The sequence below is a fragment of the Bicyclus anynana genome, chromosome Z, assembly GCF_947172395.1.
Source record: "Bicyclus anynana chromosome Z, ilBicAnyn1.1, whole genome shotgun sequence".
NCBI lineage: Eukaryota > Metazoa > Arthropoda > Insecta > Lepidoptera > Nymphalidae > Bicyclus > Bicyclus anynana.
In genome coordinates this window covers 5481361-5492677 of record NC_069110.1, presented here as the reverse complement: position 1 = coordinate 5492677, position 11317 = coordinate 5481361, and the positions used below count along the sequence as shown (strand labels likewise).

At 32.9% G+C, this 11317-nt stretch overlaps 1 protein-coding gene across 1 annotated transcript in view; it reads right to left on the bottom strand.

Moving 5' to 3' along the window:
* Nucleotides 1-395: 395 nt before the first annotated feature.
* LOC112056054 (uncharacterized) overlaps nt 396-11317 on the bottom strand; it is a 75229-nt gene continuing 64307 nt past the window's right edge. Inside the window, exons 4-6 of the mRNA XM_024096394.2 lie at nt 7525-7689; nt 5441-5615; nt 396-4947 (exon numbers count right to left, since the gene is read on the bottom strand). Of these exons, the coding sequence (XP_023952162.1) occupies nt 4744-4947; nt 5441-5615; nt 7525-7689 (544 nt within the window). The 3' untranslated portion in view covers nt 396-4743. The remainder of the gene's footprint in view (nt 4948-5440; nt 5616-7524; nt 7690-11317) is intronic.

Genomic DNA, 11317 nt, shown 5'->3' with positions numbered 1-11317 from the left:
CGTCGGCGTGAAAGTCGATGTAAGACTGCAAACGCGACGGAAGCTTAAAAAATAGAGTAACTTCTCCTGTTTTCCCAACATTTCCCTTTACTGCTCTGCTCCTATTGATCGCAGCGTGATGAAAAGTATACTATAACCTGCCCAGGAGTGTGAAGAACAATTGTACCAAATTTCGTTTAAATCCGTCGAGTAGTTTTTGTCTCTATAACGAACATACAGACAGACAGACCCAAACAAAAATTTTACTGATTGCATAATTGGCATCAGTATCGATCACTAATCAACTCCTATTTGGGAAATATATTTCATGTACAGAATTGACCTCTTTACAGATTTATTATAAGTATAGATTATTATCATTCTAATGGAGATTCTGGGGAGCAGTAAAATAGCAATTCATATTTAATTAAAGATTTAATATAAATAATTACAATGTAATAGTTTTGTACATAATTATTTATTGATTGACAATAATAATAATAATAATAGAAAGTAAATATTTTATACAAATATAATGTCATTTTAGATTCAATATGCTATCATTCATCTAAAACACTGTAAAATATTGGAAACAAATATATAATAGTTAACACACGATACATATAAAATGTCGTGGAGTCAAATATTTAAATGAAGAAAGCCGTCGAATATTCTCTTAATATATTTATCCTTAATGACAGTATTTTATTAGCAAATAAAAGACATTATCAAGGAACATATATAACGCCTGCCGACAGAATACGTTAAATCTCAGTACGCACAATATTGTTGTTACTAAGGGAAGCATTAAAAAATGTCGCCAGTCGCGACCAAAGTTCGGACTGTGGCCTCGGTTACACTTGTTGCAAGTACAAATGTTAAATTAATTATAAGTTTTTTTTAAGTTACACACTTTTTGGTGTGTGCCTTAATTTTTCCAAAAACTATTAACTTTTATAAATAATTATAATAATCAGTTTGCGCAAGAGACCCGACTGGACATGTGGGCACAGAGAGAAATTCACGCTAAAACATTGTTTCCAATATACTGTCAGTAAAATGAAGTATTTATTTAGAAATACATACTTCAATTTTGTTTCTACTATACTGTCAGTATATGAAAATCCTTTTCGTCAGTCAAAATAAAGTATGTATTATTATTTAGAAATACAAGAACTATGACATTCTTTTTATAAGAGAGAGACAAGTAACTCCTAATACAATTTTAACTTTTCTACAATCATTTAACTATGCGTGTTACCAAATTATTCCAGACATAGCTCCCGTCAAAGCTGCCACGAATACATACAATATACCTCATATATTATATCATCTTATATCAAAAGGTTTATATAAAACTATGGGAGCTTAATACACTTATATAAACACATAATTATATGGATGTACTAATATGAATACCTTGCTGCGAATTAAATATTAAAAAAAATGATTGGGCCCGTCATTCCTTGCAACTAAATATAATCACAGCAAGAAACAGCACCGGTTTTGAAAGAAAATCAAAATATTTACTTTAAAATGGCACCACATAATATATTATAAAAATGTAGAAATTATTATGACCAAGCATTTTGTGCCCACATATGATGCACTTAAAATAAAATTATATAAAATTAATGATGAAAATTATCAAAAGATGACAAATAACATAATAGTCTTAAGATAAAATGAGATATGAAATTATATTTCTCCAAGTGGAGAATCATGTGAGAAATTATGGAGTCACAAAATGGCAGCAGGTATGTTAAATTGCTAGATAAATAGCTTTGGACTTTACAGACAGGTCAGGAGGCTAATATATGACTCTAACAGCTTATACTCTAAGTGCATTTATCTATCTTAGTCGACTGTCTGTGTGTCTATGGATTTTCTTTACATTAAACATGTATAGTTGCCACCACAATATTATAGGTACATAATTATATTAAAACACCTTTTATATGCACTCCTAATTCAAATGAATAACATTAAAATATTCGAGCTCTTCACTTTTCTAGTATTCACGAACTACAAAGGTATACACATAATGCTTTTCGTATGTCATCAAAATGCAGTTAATAAAAACAAAGACCTACAAAGCGATAAGTCTAATGACACAAAAGATTGCTCGTATGTACTCGCATAGAATTTTTAAAAAGATTATATTAAACACCTATTACAGACACAATATTCGTTCCAAATATTTAATTACCGACGGACTGCCTTCATTTCACTGTTGCTTACATCTAAAAATGTAATCTAAAGTTCGAATGAAAATAATTTACGTTTAAATTAACTATCAATAACAAATAACCTGAATAATAAACTGTCTTAACTTTTCTATATACCTATCTACCAAAGGAAACATCGATTCAATGGATCAACCTAATCTCGTTACAATTTTTACAATTTATTCTTTCTGAAATCGATATTGTTACCCGAATTTCTCCACAACACCATTCCAAGTACTTTCCTATCTATATAATATCTTCTATTATAGCACTATTGTTACATTTTCTTACTGAAAGTTAAAGTTGGGAAAATCTATTTATTAAAAACAATAAGAAAGGTAGCTGCCACACAAAACGTTTTCTTTATGTCCAGGATAAACTATAATAAAGTATTATAAGGATTTGGTTTGATACTATAGTAGATAATAAATTTTGTCAATAACCACTTGTTAAGTTTACAAGCACGCTAATCGGTCATATTATACATAATATATATAATAAATAAATAGTGAGTATAATCCAATCTTAGCAATATTATGTACATAACCATATTATTGGACGAAAGCTTGCACTAAAATGGGCATGCAAATTATAGGACACTTCCTAAAGAATAGCTTGATTTTATTTCAAAAATGGGCTATTTTCGAATATTTAAAAAGTTGCTACATATTATATTGAATAAGCAGTCTTAAATCCAACACCACAGGTTCCTATATTTATTTAATGATTAGATAAAATCAAATATACGAGATCATTACTGCTCTTTTGTGGCTGTACAACCTTCCCAGCTGACATTATCCAGAAAATTTGAAATACGATACCACAATACAAGCAGCGCCGGATTAGCCATAGGGCGGTAGGTAGCATTTGCTACTGACCCCGCGTGAAGATGGAGGGCCCCGCGCCCGAAAATTTAAAGGTCAATTTTGGTGGGCAATATGGACAAATTTTTTGTTACAAACTGCACAGTGCAATTCATCAAATGAAAGAGCTTTTTATGAGGATAATATTAAAATTAATAGCTTTTGAGTTATTCAAGGATATATACTCATACTGTTCTAGCTTGATTTAGCTTAAATGTCCGAAGTAATAAACCTAAAATTTTGATAAAAATAAAACAGAATAATAGGTTCCTATTTGTAGATTTCAGGAAAATCTTGAACTTTCAAATTTTTAAATATGAAGGTCACTTTTGAGGGGGGAAAACAACTTAGAATTTGTTTTTTTAACCTAACATGGGCCCCCAGTTTAAATTTGCTACAGGCCCCGCGATAGCTTAATCCGGCACTGAACACAAGTATGCATAAGTGAAAATTCTATTACTGTCGCTGATATATTTCTAAGCTCTAGGTAAATTATTATATTTTAAAGATTATAATACTTCCTTTTTTATAAATAAACATATAAAAATATACATTTAAAATTATGTGTTTAAACATTATTCAACTCAGTAACAGTTTTAAAATAAATTATTGTTTTTTTATACTCAAAATTATGATACTCTAACGTACGCAGAGAAAGTAGTAGACAAAATAGATACCATCTATTACATTCTGTTAAAAAAAAATCCCATATGTTTACTCTGCAAAGAATAAAAACGAGACGATTTGATATTCAGTGTCATGAGAACACATAAATGAACATAATGTCGAGTGCCGTTTTTTCCAACAAGATTGATAATAAATTATCACTAAATTAATAGATTTTATGCTAATATGTAATATAAAATAAACGTAAAGTGAGCACAAAATTACAACCTCAACTACTTACAAATTATAAGTAACAAGTTAGCTTAAAATATATAAGTAAAAAAAAAATTTGACTAATAACGACACGCCGAATCGTCTATTTCTTTCTCTGTCTACGTATTCTAACATCTCACATTTTCTCAAACTTATTCAGATTTTAGTCTCAATAAAAATAGATATCTTTTTAATATATTATCTCTTATTATTTTAAATGTTTTTTTTTAAGAAACTGGAGTAATCTTGTTGAGATTCCCTTGAAAAAATTATAGAAAGCCATAAAATCAAATACTACTCGGGCTGTGTATTTAATAGCTATCTTCTATCTAATAGCTCAAACAACCATAATATAGCATTCTGTATCAAATCACCAGACTAGTCAAATAATAAAAAAAAACTTTTGTACCCTATCGCAAATATTGTAACTGTTACAAATCCTTAAAAAACAAAGTAACTAAATAACAGATATAAAACAAAAAACTTGTTACACGTAAAAATGCAACTGTGAATAATAAAAACACTCTTAAAATTATCGAAGTACACAAAAGTACAGGCCAGACAGGCAACAAGTAATGCGATTTTTCAAATTTTTTTTTAAATTTTAAAACGTATGAACACATCGATAGTTTTCAGATATATAATTGAATTTGAACATGACTTTTAGGTACTTCTTGTGTAGAAACAAATGATATAGCACCGAGTAAACACCATATTATTCGGAATATGCTTGAATACAGAAAGCATGTGTTACTGGCTGCGAGGATGAGGTGGATGGGATGGTGGATGGATGACTACTGGATGACGCAGCACTTGCACATCTGCTTCTTCTTGAGGGTGACTCGCTCGGGCTGCAGTGGCTCTTGCGGCGGAGAGCGCTGCACCTCCACGGGTCCAGCACGGACCTCGGCCACGGCGGTGCCGTTCTTTGTGCCGTTGGCGGTCTTCTGCTGCACGGGACTCGCCACCTTAGTCTGCGGTGAAGCTGGAGGACTAGCCTGTAATAGTGATGATGACAGTCTTCAAATTGTATGTAAGTGTTACCAGCAATATGTATTTAACTAATCTAACTATATAATAAACCAGGGAATCTGTAACAACTCAGGTATTGTATACAATGCTTCCGGAAACGGAGGCAGACGTCATATCCATTGGGCAAGAAAGAGTGGCTAAGAAATTAAATATCACGTATTTCAAACGGTGAAGGAAAAACATCATAAGCAAAGAGGAGCATATTCGGCTGCATCTCAGAATGGGTATATAATGATGATACAATGCCTAGGCAATGAAAAGAGTACAAGAGGCATTCTGAAATTGTATGAAATGTTTTTTAATAAATGGTTTTACCGCTCTGAGTTCTAGCCTGGTTTAGGTACAACAATATCTAAAATTGGCAACATAAATGTATTACGCAAAGAACTTATTACACACTGCTCATCTATAGAATACCTAGGTCATGTATGTAATATATAATTATAACCATGTACTCACATTGACATTGTTTGCATGCACCTTCTCCTCCTGCTCATCACAAATCGGCACCTGGTTTGTGATCGGCGGCGTCGGTGTAATGGGCTTCCCACCCTTGATGAGGGAGACGATCTCGTCGGCTTCGCGACTCAGATCGCCGTCCGGGCGGAATGGGTTGTCCCATCCGCTTTCAGTACTAGAAAAATAGCAATAAATGAATATCTATACACATCATACTGTGTATTTATTGTTCCCTCTCTCATCTTATGACAATGCAGCATAGCATAATATTTAATCTCTTTATGAATGGGATGAAAGAGAGATATGTACAAACAATTATCCCGTTATACGAGTATTTTGGTGCGCCTACACTTTATACCTTAGCCTGCAGGCCGAATCAGGCCTGAGGCCTATACACAGGTCAGGATCACGTAAGAAATCAGGGACCTCGTTTATGACGGCGAAGACGCTGTTCAAAGGTTGACTGTGCTATCGGGGTAGCGTTGCTTGTCATTAAGTCATCGTCAGTTTTCAGAGTTTTGAACCTAACCTAAGATGGGCTTTTTTGAGTGTTTATATGTGAATCATGAATTAATTAATGAAAACAATATGTGTGCTATGTTAAGTTGGGAGCCAACAATAGAACCAAATTAAGTGAAAAAGTCGTAACCATAAAGGATATTGCTAGAGAATTCTACAGCCAGGCTGATCGTTTTCACAATAAATGAGTCAGCCCTTCTGTCACCAATCAAGGCAATTGGCCTAGGTCTGTGGAGAAATACCTCGATATTTTTAAACTGTATTTTCAAAAGTGAATCTGCACCTATAAACACAGTAACTAAATGGAATAGTAGAAAGGACATCAGATATCTGTAGTAAATTTAACATTAAGCTAATTTTAGTTTCATTCAGGTCACAATACAATACTGAAAGTACAATGTAGGTATGTAGGATTAGGTAGATTTTAATCAACAAAGTGCACCATTTGTGCATTTGTATATTCACAAAAGAACCAATTTGAATGCGATTTACATCCAACTATGTTTTTTTCTACAGGACCATCAACAGACAGGTACACTCACCTCACTCTACTCTATCTCATATGCCATGCCCAGAAGGCTGGCTTATATGACCTAAATATAAGCCACCCTTCTGGTCACGGTCCCATTGTACTAGCGTTTCGATCCAAACGACTCAAATATGGAATCTCTGAAGTGGTTACCGTCTGCTGATGCAGCAGCGGCGTCCTCCCATCGTTATATAAAGATGCGAAGGCGCAACGGTGTCTACGTAAGTTGTATCTCTCACCAAAGGCTTATAGTATCAATGACATGCTATTCAGTATCTTGCCATTGCCGCGCACCAAGGTGTTTCTAGCTAGCATTCCAGCGGTGATAATAGCACTACGAGTCATTGAAGCCAGCGTGGCGCGGTATACAGCCTGTCTTACGAAAGACTGTGATGACCAAGTTTATCAACTACCTCTCAACAGATACACCGATGCGGAGAAAGACGGTGCTCAAGCGAAAGTAGGTAGTAATACAGAAAGTCGCATTTAAGTCGCTGCAAACTGCACTGTGGTTGTCATCACAAATGCGGCGGTTTTTGTAGTGTGTGGCTACCGGCGATACACGGCAAAACAAAACTACAGAGAGTTCGCGTGTTTCAGCTGTGGAGTGGATATTGGTACTAGATAATGTTACAAGTTCTTCGATTACAGGTGGTATTAACATTAATTATTTATGTTATTGTAGAGGGGGGGTACCAGTGTTGGTATAAATAAGAGGGTATTTGATGATTTCAGCTCAGTTGTTTGTGAGGCAGCGTATATACCGTCACGCTGCCAGTCGCGTTAGTGATTTTGTGCAATAATGAATAATGTAATAGTTGATAGTGTTTTGTGTTGTAATTATTGTTTATCATAAAATATTTAGTGTGGGCATAAAGAAAATGTCTGGCAGGGAAGGTGCTATGCATTCTAAAAGGATCCCTTAAACCTACTCCCAATGTCACAAGTCCTGGGGCCTGCTTGAGGTGTTTCCTCTGCCATAAAATAATGGTACAATCACTATCGCTGCTACCCGTCATGTCAAAATATAGCTTACCTGATTTGTCTATTATACATAGTGTGCTCTGCCATGTCGCCGTTGACTGCCGCAGAGAGCAAATCAGCGAAGAGTACGTGCGAGTCGGACTGCGCCGGCGGCGGGGACAGACACTGCGGCCGCACCCCTTGGTAGAACGACACGCGGACTTTGGAACGCTCCGAACTGAAACGACAATACAAACCAATACAATACATACATTGAATCAACAATACCTTTTTCTAACACAAAGACTGACATCAATTCAACGTGAAACATTATCCTACTTAAAAAAATATATATTTTTTTTAATTTTATGACAATTTAGCACACTTGTGTTTTTCAGACAGCAGTGACAGTCGCCTGAATGATGTTCATAATATTGTACTATTATCGTGAACCTTTCAAGAGTGAAACGAACTGTCACCCGCACCAGCCTACATGAAACAAACTGTAATTGACTTTGATTATGCTCGTTTTTAGTTCATGACGAGTCAGCACCTGATTTAGATTATTCTCGTTTTTAGTTCATGACAAATTAGCACTTGACTGATTATTCTCTTATTTAGTTCATGACAAGTTACTCTCAACTGTAGTTATTCTTGTTTTTAGTATAAAGCAAGTTAGCAATTCCCTGTATTTCCTTATTTTATTTCATGACAAATTAGTTTTTGATTAAATGTTATTTTTAATTTCAAGAACCAACTATACCAAAGCCATACTGGATGTTCAACAAATTGGAAAAAATATGATAGAAAACACATATCATTTCATAACTTATTATTAATTTCAAGTAACATGTTTGGTTTTTTATATTAATTTAAATATACTAATTATTCAATGCTTATTTAACAAATGTATTTTTATTAATTTAAGAACGAGTTTATTTTATACTCTTCTTTTAAATTTGTTTGTTGGTAAACAGAGCACATGAAGTATGGCTGAAGTAAAATGGTATAGCTTTGAAACATAGTAAGTAGTACTCGCTAGAAGGCTTAAGGTATACTCATATTATAACACCAGGTACAAAGTTAATAAATTGTGTATTGTAGAATTGTAGTTAGGCATTTACTTTTAATTTAAATTCTAATTGTATAAAAGCTAAACAATAATTCGATTTTGTGTTCCAAGACAGTCAAGTTATTTTAAAATATAATACTGAGTTTCAATGACATTAATATATTATTGAAGTGTATGTCTGTGATTTCAGAAAGTGCTTATATTTACAGGTTATTTGATTTTTTTTAATTTTTATCTTAGGAACAGCTGGACTGATTTTTGTGGGATGTTCACTGAATGATAGAGAAAGTTATTGATCAACATATAGATTACATTTTATGTCCAAATAATCGAAAAAAAATCTGAATATCAAGTGGACGAAGTCACGGGTATCAACTATTTAAATATAAAGACATTGCAATTCGTAATGTTTTAAATTAAAAGTCACCTTGAAATCGCTCCATACAGTTGGGATGTGTGTCATATGGATGTTTTTGTGTCAGGGTTAAGTCAGTGTATAAAATTGGAATCAAAACACATTTTTTCAAGTTTATTGATGTAGATAATAAACAAGTTATGATATTAAATTTAATTTTGCAGTGGTAATTGTAATCATTAAATCATTAGTTTTAATAATATTTTTAGTATTAATTGTCTTGTTTAATTATTACTCTGTCATAATGCGCTATTGTTCGCTAGCAATACATTAAAATTAATAACTAGAATAAAAGGAACAGTAAGAATAATGAACATTCGCTTGCAACATAGACATATAGCTACACCAGCTACACAAATATTGCAGTTTTATGTACATATTTATTTATTATTATCTATCTAAATATAAAATTCTCCTGTAACAGAGTTAGTTGCCATTGTCCTCCGAGACAGTTTAACCAATTTTGATGAAGTTTTATATGTATTTCAGTATGTCTGAGGATAGGTTATCTATAGTATCTGCTATGTCATACTATGTCATGAAATTATTAATTACACTTTAATCAAGTCATCAATATTCTCTTTAAGTGCACTTTAATTTGAGACACCATTCGAGTAGGCTTCGGGAGCTATAATGCCATAGACAAACAGGCAGGCACGTCAATTTTTGTGTCATGCCTTTTTGTGTCATGTGTTAAAAATAATAAATAGATAGTATTGTAAGCATAAAATAATAAGTATCTTTGTCTAACATTGTATGTAAAAGCACTGATTATGCAGATTTAATAGAATCAGAGATTTAAACAATCAATAGTAAATTATCATTCAGTGTAAATAAAGTTATGCAATCATGCCTTGCATTCATGGTCACATTAGCAAGCATAACACATGCATGTGTTAACTCAGAGGCAATTTAGCGGCTCCCGCTCGTTTAATAGCAGATGACTGTTTGCCTCCCACAGCATATTATCTTTAATATCACAAGGTATATGGTTACCTAATGTGGCCATACAGATATTATAGTTAAAATTTTACATCTATACACTTATAAAGAATAAGATTTGATTGTTTGTTTGTATGTTTTGAATAGGCTCAGCTGGGCTATTCACTATTTTGAAGTCTTTATTGAAGTGGACAACAAAGTGTGGGGGATATCATCTACATACTATATGATATCCACCGTAAGCAGCATGTTTTTATTTAGATGGTTGTTGATAATAAAGACCAGAATAGGAAATGGGCCTGCTGGAACTACTGGAATAATTTGAAAAATTTCTTTACTGTTGGAAAACTACACTACATACACTATTTCTTTTCTTATTCCTACGTAAACGGGAACCACGCGGCGTCGTCCACCTACGTTCAGAAGACATTTTGAATGTAGTGATAACAAGAAGAAATACTTTACTGCACACAAATAGAAATAAAAAATTTAAAAACTAAAGTTCAAAAATTAAGGACTTTCTAAACTAACATACCATAGTTTAATTAGGAGTGATTTATGTTTTTGAAAAATTCTCTTTAACATTCTTGTGTTTGCATTTAGTCATAGAGTCCAGAAAAAAATTTTAGATTGTTATGATTCAAAAACATGAGAATGATAAACTTATGTAACAAAGATGAGTATGTATTAAAATTAATGTCAATATTTATCTTTAAAGTCCATATAATTTGTATTTAAAAAGAATAGTAAAGGTGCAATTCTTTATTTAATGTAGTTGAATAATTTAAAGTTAAGCAAATGGCAGGCTCAAAGCAGTCTCAACCTTATGAAATTGGTCATTACCAAAATAGAACTGTTCGGGAGGTATGGTGCCACATACAGACATATCAAACTTATAACACCGCTCTTTTTGCATCTGGCTTTAAAAATAATAAATAGATAATGTGTTGTAAGCATAAAAAAAGAATATCTTTGTCCAACATTGTATGTAAACTGATAATGCAGATTTAATAGATTCAGAGATTTAATGAAATGTAGTTGCATAATTAAAAGTTAAATAATTAGTTGCATAATTAGTATAAAACCTCATGAAATTAGTCATTACCAAAATAGAGACATAAAACCTTTGATTAATCAAACTACAGAACACTGGTTACTCAGAGAGGAAATTAAAATTGAGGTAATTTTGCATAAAATTCCATTTATAAAAGATCAACTTGTATTAGCGAGGTTGGCAGAGATCTCTCCCACACACATCCAAATGTAAGGTCATTGTTATAATGAACTCATGACATCAGGCGGGTTTTAAAGAGTTGCTTCAATGACTTTATGATTTGAAATTGATGTAAGTACCTAATGTACAGATAGTTTTACAGCTCTATCTTCTTATAAAAGATGAGGTCACACAAAGAATGCAGACTATAAATGCAAAGTCCG